The sequence below is a fragment of the Gekko japonicus genome, unplaced genomic scaffold (genome assembly GCF_001447785.1).
Source record: "Gekko japonicus isolate JY-2015 unplaced genomic scaffold, Gekko_japonicus_V1.1 scaffold4285, whole genome shotgun sequence".
Taxonomy (NCBI): domain Eukaryota; kingdom Metazoa; phylum Chordata; class Lepidosauria; order Squamata; family Gekkonidae; genus Gekko; species Gekko japonicus.
Window position 1 is genome coordinate 42937 of NW_015170400.1, and position 18375 is coordinate 61311.

At 43.6% G+C, this 18375-nt stretch overlaps 1 protein-coding gene across 1 annotated transcript; it reads right to left on the bottom strand.

Moving 5' to 3' along the window:
• Positions 1 to 490: 490 nt before the first annotated feature.
• On the bottom strand, positions 491 to 11550 carry FAM83B (family with sequence similarity 83 member B; the record flags this gene model as incomplete). The annotated part of the gene is made up of 3 exons (XM_015418283.1): positions 491 to 3291; positions 6030 to 6154; positions 11386 to 11550. Coding segments are annotated over 3 exons (2742 nt in total), but the record flags the coding sequence as incomplete, so codon positions are not given.
• Between the last annotated feature and the right edge of the window lie 6825 nt (positions 11551 to 18375).

Genomic DNA, 18375 nt, shown 5'->3' on the forward strand with positions numbered 1-18375 from the left:
TTGGCGGCAAAATAAAAACATTTTTTTAAAAAAAGAAAGTACACAGAAGGGTTATGGAGAGAGCTGAATTGCCAGTTATCAGTAATGGGGTGGATTCAATCATCCTCCAGGAAGCCTTCCTCCACTAAAGAGGTATGTAAGTTGGAGAAAATCTCCTTTGGCTGGATGAAGGCTTCCAACTTTGTTCAATGGTGTGGTACGATACACCCCACTGTCACAATGAATTTCCAGTGACACTGGAACAGTCACATTTCACACCCTACAAGCACCTTAGGAGCAGAGAATGGATGTATTTGGCAGGACAGGAAATGTACTTCAAGTACTGAAGATGTGTATAATGGGTGACCTTGGTACAATACTTTGTGGCACAACGTTAATGTATATCCCGTGTTCAGAAAATGTAACTCTCCCCCATGAAGCACAACCTTGACAGGACTGTGTTTAAAAAAAAAAAAAAAAAGGAGAGCAAAAAATCCACAAATGCATTTATTAAGCATGAAAGTGTTTGTGTACAAAGGCCGTGAGGTATTAACAAGTGTCTGCAACATTTCCTTTGGCCTGCTGTTATTCTTAGGGTTTATAACGCACCTATATTGTGCGGTAAGGCAACAAAGGCATCTCGAATCCCATTTTTTTAAAAAATGCAAGCACATAAAAAACATCTTTCGATTTCAAAACTTATCCTGAGCTGAAGAACAAAAGTTCTGGACGTTGTAAAGTTATACACACATGCGGTGGTCTTCTAAACCCCGTGGTAACTTCAGTGAAGCTTTACAAAAGCTGCATAACAGTCTGAAACATCGCCGTGGGTCGTTTTTTTTAAGTTCCAGATCTACGTTTTATTTGTTTTTGTATATGAAATTCCCAAACTTTTGCATAAAGCCCCGAAATTTGTTTTCATTTGGGTGCAACGGATGGTAAAGACGCGGGTTGTAGGTCGCCACCTGATTACTCCTTGAATAGTTGTTTCCGGAGGCCTTGCTGCTTGTCTCTGAGACGTGAGTGCTGCTTTTTGGTGTGCTGCCTCTGGACTGGACTCCTCCTTGCTGCTGAGCTGAACTTTCCATGTTACAGAAGGGCTCAAAGCGACTGTAAACGCGCCTTTCACTCAAGCGAGATCTCAGCAGCTCATCTTTCGGCTTTGTGCTTGAAGGGTGAGCTGTCACCGTGTTGGCCCTCTGCGTATTGGCTCTTTGTGAAAGGACTCCGGCAGGAGCGTGAGCAAGTGCCCGGGCTTTGTTTGTAGACACCTCCCTGGCCTCTTGGTACTGAATCTGTTCAGTGTTAAACCTGGGCGTTGAAACATCACCTGCAGGCTCTAACAACATATTTTCCAAGGGCATCACAGCGGGACATCTCTTGAGGTTTTCTTCTGATGGAGGTTTTAGAGATTTTGGAGACTTGGGTGACTTTGGCGGCTTGGGGGATTTGGGAGATTTGGGGAGCTTGGGTGATCTGGGGGACTTTGTCGGGCTCAGAGTCACATCCTCCTTACTCCTATGTAAGCTGCCTTGTGAATTAGAGGAGGACATTCTCTTTTTTCGTGGAGAGCAGTCAGCTTTCAGCTCAGACACCTTGGCCTTTTGATTCCCTTCGTCTTCCGACGCCAGAGTGTCAGAACTGCTACACATCCTGTAAAAAGCAGGCGCTTTGCTTTTTGACAAGTTTTCTTTCTTGTCTGGAGTAAGATTCAACAACGATCTCAGCTTCTGCGACCCCTTTTTGAGGAAATTTGGAGAGTTCTTGCTCTCTTTCTTTGGCAAGGCGTCTTTACTCGATTCGTCGTTGCTCACTTCGACTAATGCAGCCACGGAGATAGACTTGGCAGCGCAAGAGCCTTTTGGTTCAGTTCTGAGGTTTTTAGCATCATCTGCTAGATGACCGGGTACACTGTGCAAGCTTTTGGAGATTTTTAGTGCATCCTCTGGAGGAGGTGTTATAATGAGTGGTGGCTTAATTCTATTCCTATTTAGGGTGCTGTAGATGTAGGTGCTTTCCTCTTTGTTGTCCCCGTTATCCAAAGCTGATTTTGATTGGTTAAATATTGGGAAACTTCGTCTTTTCAATATATATTCGTTTCTATGATTTTTCAGAAATTCTACCGGTCTGTTCGTACTCACAGCTGTATTTAAGTAGGCAGGCTGCTCTCTGATAACAGGAGGATTAAAACTAGGTTTTTTATCTTCTAAGAGTTGTGGGCTCTGGCTTTTTACTACGCCAACTTCAAGGGGGACATTAGGGCTCGGTTCTGTCTCTGTGTCGTCAGTCACATCTTGTATCTTTGGAAGGTGATTGGGCGTTGCTTTAGGTGTCTCGCTATGCTCTGAACCAATGATAGTTGAATTTGAAGAACTGGCACAGCTATTTACTTCCTTCTGTTCTGGCAACGTAGGCTTAAAAACAAACGAAGAACGCAGGCGAGAATGGGCATAAAGAGCGTGAGCTTTGACATTTTCAGCTGCATCGGAGCCCTCACATCTCTCGCCGACCCCCGAACCATTAGAATCTGCTGGAAAATCTGACTGGTCATTTAAGTATGATTCAATGCGCCAGTTACGCAGAAATGATTTTGTAGTACGTTCAAGTGTTGGCATTTTCTGCTGCAGATGGCGCATGTGACTGTCTGTTCCGTTGAAAGACCTCCGAACAATTGAGTTCCTTCCTACCATATTGAGTTTGGGCTGCGGGAATCGATCAGCTAAGCTTTGCTGCGGTGCATTGTGGTGGTCTGTATGACTTCCATGCAATGAGGATACAATACTGAGGCTATCAGAGGGTACTTTCCAAGCATTTGATGATTTGTTAGTCCTGTTCATTGCTCTGTTGAGCATCAAATAGGGGGTCCTTTCTGGTTTCTCCCCAGCATAACTATGCCTTTTCCAGTGTTCTTCATTGGACTGAAGTTGTTGGATCCTATTCTGCATATGAAAACCTGGAAGAAGTGGTGTTTTATTAAAGAGCTGAATTCTGTTACCAAATTTGTCATTATCATTTATTCCATATCTTCCACGGGCTTTCAGAAAATTGGGATCGAAGCTGTGAATCTTGTCTTGCCTCCCCAGAAGATTACGCTGGCTAGAAACTGAAGCTAAGGATGACTGTGAATGCTGGTATGCATCATGGTCCCAGAGAGCTCGCCGGCTATTAACCCTAACTAATTCTGGATCAAATGAGCTGGGAACAGAAGAACGGGCATAGAGAGTCCTGAACTCCTCATCAAAAGATTCAACAAGTTGTCCTGTGATGATCTGGACCATGCTGAGGTTGGCTTTTTCAAAGGACCACATAAAGCTGAAATAGAAAGAAAGGATAACAATCAGATAAGAAATAGGAAGACGCTTCACTGGTGATGCAATTTTAGAGTTACTATATTGGATTACCCCCTGAGGACCTTTCTGTATGTCAAAAGAAATATTTCCTGCTTTCATATGTGCACTGGGGTTGCAAGACCATTCGGATATTTTAGTGGTGACTTAAGGATAGAGGGGCTGAGAGGTTAAGACAATTGAGCTGCAGACGGTAAGGTCTGTAGGTCGGCAGTTCGAGAGCCTACTGATGGAGTGAGCTCTCGTCTCTGGCCTTAGCTCCTACCAACCTAGCAGTTCGAAAGCAAGAAATTGCAAGCAACTAAATAGGTACTGTTTCGGTGGGAAGGCAACAGCATTCCGTGCACCTAGGCATTTAGTCAGGCCGGCCACATGGCCACGGAGACATCTTTGGACAGCACTGGCTCTTCAGCTTCGAAATGGAGATGAGCACCACCCCCTAGAGTCGGATTTGACTGGCTTTCAAGCAAGGGAAACCTTTACCTTTTTAAGGATAGAGAGGCACACGTATACAGTGGACAACAACAGTGCAAGCCTAGGCAGTAGGGGTGTGCAGGTATAATAAAGCCGGATTTTTTGGGGATTCCTGAATATACCTGAATACCAATACCAGTATTCCTGGAAATGTTTGGCTCCATTATATCCTATGGGGCCATTGTAGTCAATGGCAAAAATCTTCTAACAAGTATTCAGGGGGCTGAGGGGGAGGGGGTTTGAGGTAGAGGCACCAAATTTGTACTGTAGCTGCTGGAGCCTCTCCCCAAAAGACCCCCCCCCAAGTTTGGAAAAGACTGGGCCATGGGGTCCAATTCTAGGGGCATCCAAAGAAGGTGACCCCAATCCTCCATTGTTTCCTATGGGGATGAGGAAAAGGCAGGCAGCAGTGTCTCCCAGAGAAACCCGAATGTTTTTCGGATTTTTTTCAGCATGCAGTATTCGGAAGCCGAATCAGCTCAGGGGAACTGATTCAGTATGCCAAATACCCGAAAAATACCGAAAGGTTTTTTTGGGGGGGTTTCAGTTCAGCTTTACCGATTGTACACCCCTACTAGGTAGACATACACCCTTCTAGTTTAGGGTTTTAGTATAAATTTCCTTTTAATACTTTAAAAAATATTTTCATATATTTAATTTACACTGACTGAGGGCTAATCCTCATAACAAGTGCTAGCTAAGGCATGAAGCCACTTTATGCTACTGGTATGTGAAGTGTATGGTTAAGCATACCCGGGTGAGGTGCAGGGCACATAACGAAGCCCCGCCCCCTGCTTCCGGCCACCCCGCTTCCAGCCCTCATTCAGCCAGGAGGAGGCAGGAGAAGAGGGAGGGTAAGTTGCTTCCCCCCCGCCTCTCCCCATCCCTGCCTGCCTGGGGCCAGGGAGGGCCTTGGCGGGGCTTCCTCGCACTCCCGCTGGCCTTGCAGGTCCACCGCCAGGCCCCTGATGTCAGGGTGTGTGGCATATGCTAATGAGTTATGCTAATGAGTTCCCCTAGCTCTTTTTCTATGAAATGACCCCTGCCTATAGGTAGGTTTTGGCATTGGCAACAAATCGCTAAAACTTGAACAATATTTTTCAAAATGGAAGTTGCTGAGATATAGCGGTATAGTGGTGAAAATACTGAGTGTCTTGCTGAGATGTATCTAATCATTTAACACTGTTTTGTTGAGATGTATCCAATCATTTAACATCCTTATATATTATATCAGCAGGTTTTACATAACAGCTATTTTTGGAAAACATAAACCTAACCATTATTACACTATCAGACACTTTCAACACAATTTGTGTTGGAGCCCAGAATTATCATATTTTTACAATCTGACTTTGCAGTGTAAATTAAGATACACTTTGAGCAGGAATCTGAAGGCAGGAAAATATGATTTACCTTACCTCCTGTGTCCCATCTGAATGTAACAAAAAAGAAGCAAATTAAGAATCATAATATTATTGCAGATGTAAATTATACAACACACACTATTCCTTTGTTGATTTCTGTATCAAATAATCATAGTTCCAAGAGTAACTGAACTCAGGGATTTGGAAGATGATTATTTTAAATATTTTGTTTATTCCCTCCAAATAACTAAGGATGGTGTCCATGGAATGATCCCGTATGCCCAGTGCACGAGCTGGGAAAACTCAGTTCTACTGCTGCATTGATGCTTGGTATGTGGACCATAACAGTTCCTTCATGGCAAGCACCATGTAAACCATTGTTAACTACCTAAGGAAGCAGTGGATGATGCTGATATTTTATGTTATTTTATTTTAGCCACCTTAGGTATTGTTTTATAATAGGAAGGCTGTATATGTGTGTGGATTGTAATGAAATAGGTAAATATATTCACAGACATAGTGAACTTTAGTAACAATTTACTTTAAGCATGCATAATTATTTACTGGATTCTGTTGTTTAACAGAGAGTGGCCACATATTTTGGTTTAAACTGTTGTTTTATATTCCAGTTTAGTAACCAGTCTTCATACTTTGTGCTGGAACCTAAAGAAATTATCTTACTCAAAAAGAGAAACAGACAAAGGATTATATAATATCTAAAACAGTAAACAATGCATTTTTGTATTTTAAATTATATCAAAATTTTAGAAAACATAAATGTTAATGAATAAATCTGGCTATAAATTTGAACTTCCAACTTTAATTTAAACTTTAAATTAACTGTAACTGCAACACATGTTCTCACCTGTAAGTACCATACATCGCTTTCTTACAGTCGACAAGAAGAAATTTTTGTTCCATTTTTCCATGAAATTTTGCCCCTGACTTGGAGAAATACTCTTGTCCTTTTACTGTACGAACTCTCATGTTCTGGAAAAGGTGACAATATGAAAAAAGATTTAATATGATTAATATAACCAGTACTAAACAACTTTCTTCCCAATTCTATGTTTACTTACTAACTCTAAGACCTAATGAGTTCAGCAAGACTTAAACCCAAGTATGTGAGCACGGGACTGCTGCTTTGGAGGAAGGTATTAGTATACGTTGCAATTCTTATGGCATGCAGCAAGAAATCTAATAGTTCCGGTCCAGCCAACATTGTATATACAAATGGATTAGGCTGCATTAGTCTGTCGGGGTGTGTGTGTGTATCCATACACCATTCAACAATCTCTGACCTAACAACAACTCCCCCTGCCCAAAGGCAGCATCTATACAAATTAGGCACAACCTGTTTCTCCCTCCTGCAACACTAAGAAGTGATTGGTTGGTTTCTTCGATAGTGCTGACCACAGTTTGGGCTCTGTGAATGCAGTGGTAGAGCATTAGATTAAAAACAATGAATTACAATATAATAAGAACATAAGAGAAGCCAATGTTGGATCAGGCCAATGGCCCATCCAGTCCAACACTCTGTGGCCAAAAATACCAGGTGCCATCAGGAGGTCCAGCAGTGGGGCCAGGACACTAGAAGCCCTCCCACTGTTGCCCCCTCCTCCCAAGCACCAAGAATACAGAGCATCACTTGCCCTAGACTGAGAGTTCCTATCTATACCTTGTGGCTAACAGCCACTGATGGACCTCTGCTCCATATGTTTATCCAGTTCCCTCTTGAAGCCATCCATGCTTGCAGCCGCCGCCACCTCCTGTGGCAGTGAATCCCATGTGCGAATCACTTTTTGGGTGAAGAAGCTACAGCAGAATCCACCAGGTAATTCTGCCTACCATTTCCATGGAGGGAACAGGTGAAAGAACACAGTGCTGCTGCCACTGTGCACTCAGTGTTGGACTGGATGGGCCATTGGCCTGATCCAACTTTGGCTTCTCATGTTCTTCTGCCATGGAGCTCCTCCCCAAATCCTGGAGCAATTCCAAAGGCCATCACTCCATAGACCCTCCCAAGTGTGGTACAGTGGTCAGACTGTCAAACCAGAACTCGAAGCTCACTGGGTGACCGTGGGCTAGGGACTAAAATGTTGCTGCCTAGAACAATGGGGTCCCGAAGAGTCGGACTCGACCGTGCGACTGAACAACAACAACAAACCTAGAACAAACGGGACCCTTTCATCTAGAAATATATAAAAATGGATTCAGGTATTTTGAACAGGAGTCTAGTGGCACGTTGAAGATTTAACAATTCCAGCATAAGCTTTTGTGAGTCAGAGCTCATTTCATCACATGCATCTTTGACAGAGAGCGCTGACTCACCAAAGTTTATGCGGGAATAAATTGTGTTAATCTTTCAAGTGCTACTGGGCTCCTGTTTAGCGTCGCTATAACAAACCAACACCACTACCAATCTGGAATGATAGATATTTTCAGGGCTCTTTTTGTAGAAAAAGCCCAGCAGGAACTCATTAGCATAATAGGCCACACCCAACAGCAGGAACTCATTAGCATATTGGGCCACACCCCCATGTTACCAGAAGTGTGGTCATCCAGCCACACCCACCTTTTGCTTCTTATTCTGTTGACCTTGTTTGTTGTCAAAACCCAGGGCCTTTTTTTGTAGCAGGAGCTCCTTTGCATGTTAGGCCACACACCCCTAATGTAGCCAATTCTAATGACTTTCTACTGCTGGGTGTGGCCTGTTATGCTAATGAGTTCCTGCTGGGTGTGGCCAACTTGGGAGCCAGCCAATCCGAATGAGTTCCTGCTGTCGAGTGTGGCCTATTATGCTAATCAGTTCCTGCTGGGCGTGGCCAACTCGGGAGCCAGCCGGAACTCTGTTCCTGTGCGTTCCTGCCCAAAAATAGCCCTGGATATTTTCCTTTTTTGAAAAAAAATAACACGGGTTCGCCACCTCCACTTACACACGCTTAGGATGGGATTTCAGTGTATGAGGTGAGTGGATATGGGAACATTTAAGATATCAAAGGTCTGGTCCTATGCACCCTTCACTGGGCTCAGTGACAGTTTAGCACATCTCATGCTCAGTGTCCCCTCTAAGCAAAGTTAGTGTGAGCTAGCTCACAGTTTTTTAGCCTCCGGCACACACATTTTTGACTCAGCTCAGGAAGGATGGCTCCAAAGAAAACTAATTTATGCAGCAGCCAAATCACCAGCTCACGACGCTAATGCTGGTAGCTCACAAAGTAGAACTTTTGCTCACAGGACTCCCCAGCTTGGAGGGAGTTTGATCCTGAGCAAACATGCAGAGTGTAATCATTAACTGGGAGAAACTGCCGGAAACTCATCGCACCCAAGATTGCTCAGAAAACACACCATTCTCATTGGCAACCTGTTCATCAGAGCTATACAGATCTTGGAAGCTCCTAATCGTCTCTGTGGGGGCAGCGACCAGAAGGAAACAATGTTCCTATATAAAGCCAGTAATCCACTACCTGTCGATTCTGTTTGGACCACTATTCTGCAACCAGCAGTTTAAAAAACTTCCAGAAAAGACACAGACACTACCACAGACATAGGCACACCATTCCTCTGTATCAAAGACTTCTCTGAGCAAGGCCGCAAGCCTTGGGAATAAGCTGTAATGGTGTCAAGTAGAATTAACTTCTGCATCACCGCACAATAGGCAGCACGGCATGGAAAGGCTGGCCGAGAAGTGAAATAAATCAGAATGCCTTCCTCTTCCTACTGAGCACTAGCCAAGGAGTTTAATGGAGCAAGATTCCAATATTTCAATAATGGAGCAAGATTTCAATTTGCCATCCTTCGTTACAGATCCAAAGAGGAACCAATCAGTTATTGATCTCAACCTGGAACGCGCAGCCCTGGAATATTGTGTAAAGTATCACTGGTACAGCATGAGATGTGCTAAATTGGACAGCCATAAAAGTAAGTCTCTGAATTCTGATGGCTCAGACCAGGGGTGGCCACGTGTGGCTCTTTCACACACATTGGCCCCGGTCACACAGGCCAGATAACGTGGAGGGGGGAGGCGTGGCTGTTCGCCTCGGAGCAATATAAAGTGCGGTAGCCCAATCACACCGTCTCCCGAGTCTCCATGCTTCGACTGTTAGCTGGCGATCACACAGCGATGCGGCAGCATGGCAAAGAAACAGCGTGCGCAATTACGCAAGCGTTTCGCGTTTGTGCGCATGCGCAGTTCCGCGGAGCAGCACTGCTTTCAGTTTTGTGTTTGTGCGCATGCGCTTACGAAAAACATCCAGTTTGCGACGCGACGTGGGACGGGCGCCAGATGCCACAGGATACTAGAGCTCCCGTGATCAGCTGCCTGCCCCTGCCCCGCGTTTTCCGGATACTAGTGCACTTTCCGAGGTACTTTTTAACTCCGCATCTTCGGCGGGACACCATGGGTTGGCCACAGGTACGCTACGTTTCCCAGATGTTGCGGTGTGATCACACCCTAAAAATCCACCTGACATTCATGCCTTTAGCGCAGCAAATTCTCCGTGTGCAGGGCAGCTGGGGAAGCGAAGGGGAGCCATGTTTTTCCCCCTCTTTTCCATCTATTTGCTTTCTTTGTTTCTCTCTCTCTGTCTTTCTTTCCACCTCTTTCCTTCTTTCTTTTCACCTCTCTCTTTCTCTCTCTCTCTTAGACAAATAAATATCATTAGCAAACAGATAAATATCATTGGACAAATCAATATCTGTTTTTACCCCTTTTGTTTTTATTTTTGGCCGTTTCATTTAATGTTAATAAAAAGCAAATGTGCATATTTTTAAAATAGAAGTGTGTAATGTTTGTTCATGTCTTGTGGCTCTTAAACATCTGACATTTATTCTGACATGTGGCTCTTACATTAAGCAAGTTTGGCCACCCCTGGATCAGACCATGCTTCCACTGAAGAAATAACAAGATGTACTATGATTTGTGGAGAATATGAATTCTTCAGCTCACTAGAAAATTGTATGTTGGATCTTTCTGAAAAGATCTGCACGTGCAAAAGCAGAGGAGGGATTCTCCCCCTTTTGTGACAGCCCTTCAGCTCTGCTGTCTTCCAGGAGAAGTATTTCAGAAAGCAGCTTTGGCCGAGGAGGAGTGGGGAAGTTATGCTTCTGAGCACAGAATTTAGACATGATTCAATCCATATGCAAAAGAACCTCCTCAGGAAAGCTCCTCCATTAGCATGTCACAGCCTGGGGAACTCCTACAAGATGATGACTCAGCCCTACCCCACCTTCCTGAGTACATATAAATAACCTGCCTACCATTTTCTTCTCACCTTGACACAGAGAGTACTCCATCTTTCTGTGTTATACCTCTGAGGATGCCAGTCACAGCTGCTGGCTAAACGTCAGGTCTGAGAATGCCAAGACCACAGCCATACAGCCTGGAAAATCTACAACAACTAATCATTCTATGTCTCTTTCATATAACCATTTTTAATTCACAATGGAACGTACTGCACAATAGGGGAAAAATAAGAAAAACCTGAAATATCACACTATCAAAATCTGCCTACATTGAAAATATCTTTTTAAATTGGTAGTTTCTGAAAGGACAGTATCAGATAAACTGAAAGAAGTTTTCAAATACTGAAATATTTTTCAACAGTTAACATCTTGCACATAGTAATATTCTGAAAAAAAGATATTAACACTTTTCAGTATATTCAGTGATTACATCAAGCTACTTTGCAAATAATTCCACGAAAACCCACAAACATTTCTTACTAATCTACCAGTCTACAAAAAATTGAATAATTTATTTTGAGAAGTCTGCCCCATATGCCATATCAATGGGTCAAGGGAGGTGATTACCTGATGTCAGGGGGTGTGGTATATGCTAATGAGTTATGCTAATGAGTTCCCCTAGCTCTTTTTCTACGAAATGACCCCTGCCCATATCAATGGGTCAAGGGAGGTGATTACAATATAAAAACTGACAGAATAATGTTAGATTACCATTCCAATAAATGTCCCCATTCCTTCACCATCTAGCCTTAAGGAAGAATCCGCTCTACTAGAGTTTGCCAAGTCACTCTAGAGGCAATTGTTATTTTCCAGAATTAACAGGCCAGTGGCTATTCAGAAACCTGGCGGAAACTCTTCCTTGCTTCTACTGCTAGATATTCATTCTGCCCTGTTATTCTACAATTAAAATTTCCATAAATTAGTTTGGAACATATGAGTGATAAATATTTACTCATCTTGCAGACTAAATTACTTACCCGGAGCCTCTGTACTTGACAGCCCTGTTTCTCTGCCATCTTAAAAAAGTGGCTGAAGTTCGATTCATCTAGCAGAAGATATACGGAGATTCCTCTTGTAGAAGCGTCTACAATTTCCTTGAAAATATCCACATCTGTAAATATGTCCATAACTATGGCGATCATCTGTATAAAAAGGAATAAAAAAGAACGACTGATGATGACAATTATAAAATGATACAGAATTTGAAATATAGACACAACATTTAATGTTGATAATTCATTTCTCCAACAATGCTGGACTTCTCCATGTATTGAACACGGTTCAAGATGCACGTGTAACCTCAGTGCCAACAAAATCACCGTGCTTTTTATTTCGTAAAGGAGACCTGGTGTTTTGTTGTTAGTTACTGAAACTAACAATAAGAAGTTTAACAGATCCACAAACTATACATTCCAGAACATATGGAGGCGCTTCTATAACTGGTGTAATAGCGCAAATGATTGTAACCTAAAAATGTAATCCCTAGAGCAAAGTATAGGTTAGAACATTGAGATAGCAGGTACAGATGTCGGTTTTAAGATACAAAAATGTGAGTTCATAGAAAATAATGATACGTGATCTTGTATTAGATAAAGAATATCTAAGAGGCAATTATTGGAAGCTTAAGCATTTGATACCCCCGTTTGTGTTATATGTGTGTATGTTTGGTTTGTTTGTTATGGAAAAAACAAATAAAATTCTACCCATTGAGGACAGATTTTTATTTAAAAAAAATTAACGGGGGCGTGGGAAGCAGGTGGTGCTGATCAGGAGTCATTTCGTAGAAAAAGGGGTGCAGGAGCTCATTAGCATAACTTATTTGCATATGCCACGCCTCCTGACATCACCAGAAGTGTGTCAGAAGGCAACACCCACCGCTCAGGCTCCACTGGACTCTTTTGGATTGCCAGCTATGGGGGGGGACGCACAGATCTGTACTCACGAAGGAGGGAGAGCTTGTACCTGAATAAACCTTGGCCTTAAAGGTGCCACTGGACTGTTTTGGATTGCTATCTGGGGGGGGGGGCTCTGCAACTTACCTGGCCTCTTCTTGCTCCTTGTGGCCTGGGGCTACTAGGAGCAGGGGGCGGGGCTTGTTGCATGTGCCTGCCCCCTGGGCTCTTTACTGCCGGAGCTCCACTCCTGTGCGCTCCTGCAGGAAATGACCCCTGGTGCTGATAATGAAAGTACTAGAACAGTTTAGGGGCAAGAGAACTACTGCATTCTCTCACTCAGACAAATACACACACAGAGTCCTCTAACTGGAACAAGCAGAAAATAAAGACAATGCAGACAGAAATGGAAGGAAATTTGGGAAGAGAAGTGTGACTTTCATATATGTGTTCACATTGGTCACCAACATTTCCTTTAACTCTCACGCAATGGCATCAAAAGATATGGATTCTGTATGTCATAGCAAAAATTACAGACACTCTAAGACAATATTCACGGCCCTCTGCGCACTCCATGTTCCCCACAATCTGGCTACCAATACTTGAGTCACTTCTCAGGGTGAAATACCACAACTAGTTGTTGTTGATCTAGGCTTAGATATATTCTAAAGTAAATGTTTTCTGTCCTGGGCTGTTTTACTACACGAGTTGTTCCTTATAATTGTAACTCCCTATCTTGGTTGGAACTAACGTTATATTTACACAATGGTGCTTATAGTATGTATTTTACTCTCTGAAATTTTGAAGCTATGTATGCGTTGTCTGTATTGAGAATCTATTTTAAAAAAACAAACAAACGAGATCTGCTGAATAATGAAAAATATCCCAAACTACCCACCACCACCACATTACCAAGTGTTGTTCTGCCCTAGAAACAGAACTTGGAGTAGGAAGAAGACAAAAATGAAGTTAAACTGCACATAAAAGAATCAAATGGCGGCTCCATACTGGTGGAATGAGCTCCTGGAGGACATCAGGGCCCTGCGGGACCTTTTACAGTTCCGCAGGGCCTGTAAGACGGAGCTCTTCCACCAGGCCTTTGATTAGGGTGCCACACTACATAAAACGCGGCCCTAGCCCCAATATCAACATCAATATTAACATCAATATCAATATTATTATATCATCAACAGCCTGACACAACCCAGACTATGCTGGCTGCATACTTGTGAATGCTGCAAACGTCTGCCATTGTTATATTAGTTGTACTAAAGCTAAAGGTTCCCTTGCTCGAAAGCCAGTCGAATCCGACTCTAGGGTTGCGGTGCTCATCTCCGTTTCAAAGCCGAAGAGCCAGCGCTGTCCGAAGACGTTTCCGTGGTCATGTGGCCGGCATGACTAAACACCAAGGCACACGGAACGCTGTTACCTTCCCACCAAAGTGGTACCTATTCATCTACTTGCAATTCCTTGCTTTCGAGCTGCTAGGTTGGCAGGAGCTGGAACTAGAGACGGGAGCTCACTCCGTCATGCGGCACACTCGGGTCTCGAACTGCTGAACTACCGACCTTCCACAGCCTGCAGTTCAGCGTCTTAACCACTTGAGCCACCGCACTAGCATTTTATAATTTGTTATATTTAGAATTCTATTGTTGTGATTTTATTAATTTTCTTGTTTTAGCGTTTTATAGTTTTTGTAAACCGCCCTGAGACTGCTTTGCAGAGAGGGCAGGATATAAGTCAAATAAATAAATAATAAATTTTAAGAAAAGCCTGGAGCAGATCTTTTTGAAATCTTTTTCTGGGTCTACTAGGGGATGCGCTACCCAGCACGCGCCCGGTAGCTGACGAGCCACTTGTTGAAGACCCCTGATCTATACCATGATGGTGTAATACAAAATCTTCAGTTTCCTGTAGCTTGTTAGCACACAATATGGAATCTACAGTGTACAAATGGAGGTTACTTTTCAGTACATGTCTTTAACTTTGGAAAGATTACATTTATCCCTTTGAAAACCTCAAAATAACTCAGTGCAGGGTAAAATATATCTTTAAGGATGTCTTTGCTTCCTGAAAGATATAAATTGATACAGCTTAGTGTGTTTCAGTATTTTTAATGTTTCTCTTCTCCCTTGAATGAAATTTAATGTTTTTGGCCCCGGTCACATGGAACATTAGGCATGCTAGAGAGACGGAAGATAGGCGGATTTTCCGGGCGCAATCTCACCGCCACATCTGGGAAGAGCTCCCATGGCCCACCCGAGGCTTCCCGCCGAAGATGCGGGGTAAAAAACTAGTACCTCGGAGGTACTAGTCACCACTCAATGGCAATAGAACGATGCAGACAGCCGATGCTGAGATGAAACAATAGGAGAGTGGATGTGGCATGAAATGTAGACAGAAACTTGTGAGACATGTGAGATCATTGGCACAACCAGGGGTCATTTCCTGCAGGAGCGCACAGGAGCGGAGCTCCGGCAGTAAAGAGCCCAGGGGGCGGGCAAATGCTGGTTCTAATATGATCGTAGAAAAATGTTCCCTGGCTGCTTTTAAACACAGACTGGATTTTCAGTTAACTTGTTGCCTTTTTTGACAATTTGTGCATCTCCTTAGAAAAGATGGGGGGAGGGGAGAATTCAGCTCCAGTTGTCTGCTTTTTGCTCACAGTGGCGAGGAACCGTTGTGCCCCCTTAAAACCACGTTCAGATAAGGCGGTGAGATGCCGTAGTGACCTTGGAGTCACCACTCAATGGCAATCGAATGATGCAGACAGCCGATGCTGAGATGAAACAATAGGAGAGTGGATGCGGCATGAAATGCAGACAGAAATTTGTGAGACGATGTGAGATCATTGGCACAACAGTGTGAACTACCAATGCAGACTGGACCTGTGTTAGCGCAGAAGTGCCAAGATGATCAGAATCGCCATGTCCCCCAGCAGGCAAGTCTCCTTTCCCCTTTCACAGCTGATTGGTGGCATCGCCTCACAGCTGTGGGGGCAACGTGAAGGGGCTTAAAGGACCATCTGCCCCTCTCCCACTACACAGCTGAGGCAGCATGACCCCCTCAACTGGAAACAAGCCTATTAAGGAGCTGAAAGGTGGGAATGTGGAACTTAGCTCTGCCCCCTTTTGAACTGGACTAATGGGGGCGTTTATTTCCTATTGTTCTGGCGCATAGGGAAAGGCCCCAGAAGCCACACACATCATGCCTGGAAACAGCACGATATCATGTAGAGGAGGGGAGGAAAGCCCACTGTGCTTGTGAAGGGAAGTTGGGACAAAAGCTCTGTGAGGAAGACACCACAGACACTGCCTAATATGTATCCGTGACAATTACATAATCACATTCTGCCAATCAAGCAGCAGTAGCACATGATTCAATAATGAAACTCCACTTTCAGAACTTAAACAGTGTACGTAGCTGCCTAATGTTTACAAGTGTGTGTGGAACTGGTGGAACCGCAATCTTGCCCAATGCCACTTCTAACTTCATCTTAATTTGTTTGGCATAGAAAAGCACTTTGACTATGAGAGGAGCAAAGGAATGGCCAGTGAGGGACAAAGGGAAGCAGGATACACAGAGCCCCCTTGCCCTGTATGATGGTCTTGCCCTCTTCCCTCCTTCACACTCAGAGTTTTCCCTTCGTTTTTTCTTGCTTGTTTGCTGAGCAGCCCCTATATCTATTTTCTTCTCTTTTGTTCATCTATGGCTGTCCCACCCTGTCACGTTATCATACATTTTGATGCTGGCCCAGCCCAGAGACTTGAGGGAAGAGACAAAATCACCTACTTATATTTTACTCCTGTAATGGCACACAAGAGGCTTTGGAAAGTTCAAAAATAAGCAAAACATTTTATTTAACCTGGTGGGGAAAGGGTCGGGTGGAATCAGGGGTAGGATGTATGAGGTGAACCAATAATAAAAACTGAGGTTAACTTTGTAATCACACTAAAATCCTGATCATATGTTGCCAATAAGTAAGTGTTTTTGCTTTTCCACAAGGTCTTTGAAACTTTGAGGAGAGACACTTTCTTTTCAGTTTCTGCTTTAACTTGCAAGGATAGGCTTTGAGTTTCACTGACAATTCCAGTTTAGAAGGCAGAACATACGAGTTATCTCCTTTTTAACTGGGCAGGGATTACTTCTCTTGACTAGAAGCTCTGTTCCTTTTTCCAGCTTGAATGGAGATCTTCCATGTTCCTCTCACTCCTCTTTGCCTCCTTCCCAGTCCTTAGTCAGTGCTAAACTCTCTCTTCTTCTACTGTCAGTATCCAACTGTAATTTCTTAACTGACACTCTCCACAGAATACTTTTTGAAGAGCCTGTCACTCGAAGGTTCTCAGACTCTGTGAGGTATTAACCCTTAACAGTCTGTCACGCCCTGCCAAATAAGGAGCAGGGTCCTACTTGTTGTACAGTCTGCTTAGCCCAGAGACAATATGTACTACTTCCATTTTTATCAGATCGTTAGTGCTGCCTGTCACTGGCTTCTGTGATTGCTTTTGGTCCTGGGATCTTCCAACCCCCCTCAACCTCTGGCATTGTCTCAACCTGCCTCTGGAATTACTAGGCCATGTTCATTCAGGTAAACTCCCCACCCTTTATATTCAGGAAAGAGACTTGCATCTTGGCACTGGATACAATTACAATTGCCTCAGAAAACTGCCAACCTAGCAGTTCGAAAGCAAGAAACTGCAAGTAGATAAATAGGTACCGCTTCGGTGGGAAGGTAACAGCGTTCCGTGGCACCTTGGTGTTTAGTCATGCCAGCCACATGACCATGGAAACGTCTTCGGACAGCGCTGGCTCTTCGGCTTGGAAACGGAGATGAGCACCGCAACCCTACAGTCGGGCTCGACTGGCTTTCGAGCAAGGGAACCTTTACCTTTTACAGAAAACATATTCTAACAAACTAAGACACAAGCAAAGAAACTTATAAAAATTGAAATAACTAAGAGAGATCATCAAGGTGGGCAATCATGTTGGTCTGAAGCAATGGAACAAAGTTAGAGTCCAGTGGCACCTTTAAGACCAACAAAGTTTTATTCAAGCTCGAATAAAACTTTTATTGGTCTTAAATGTGCCACTGGACTCTAAACTTTGTTCTAAGAGAGATTATATAATTAATGAATAATTAAGAGGTAATTAAAAGACTGCAACATTACAAAATGACCTGCAGAGCTGCAAAACAGTGGTGCGTCAAACGCACTTGTGCCTTGTTAGCTCCTACAGCATGAGACTGGGTAAAACTGCACCTCATCCATGAATGTGAAACTCACGGTGGAAAACTTAACAAGTAGAAGATGACTAAAGCAGACTGTCCTTTAACAGAATGAGGGGACCTCTCATTTTGCCCTCCCCCACTTTTCCTTCCCTGAAAGCCCCCCTAGCCTCTCCCTTTTCCTAACACTAACCCTAACCCTTTTCCTGTTTCCTTCTCTCGTTCCCGCCTACCTTTATCTCCCCTTTCCTCCTTCCTTTCCTGTGACACCTTCTCCTAGTGAAAACTGGCCAAATTGTGCAGTATCAGCAGCTGGTCTAATCTAGGCCCCGTTGCCTAGTACAGAACCCACAAGGACTTGTTGAGGGAGGCACCTCACTTTCCCCTGTATTCCTTCACACACTGTTTCCTCTTTGCCTTCTCTCCTTAGCCCTCCTCACTTTCCCCTGCTTCCTTCTCTCTTTCCCACCCACCCACCTTTTATGTGATACCACCATCTTCAGCTATATTTATTATTTATTTACTTCTCCACAATGAGGACCCAAAAAACTAAAAAAACTGTGAGCTACCTCACACTAAGTCAGCTTAGAGGGAACATTGATCCTAAGCAGTGTTCCCTCTAAGCTGAGCTAGCTCACAGTTTTTTAGCCTCCGGCTCACATATTTTTGTCTTCGCTCAGGAAGAATGGCTCCAGAGCAAACTAATTTATGCAGCAGCCAAATGGCTCACTCACAGCTTTAATGCCAGTAACTCACAAAGTAGAATTTTTGCTCACAAGACTCCACAGCTTAGAGAGAACACTGATCCTAAGTATATTTTCCTGGGAGTAAGTCTCATTGAGTAGGCCTGT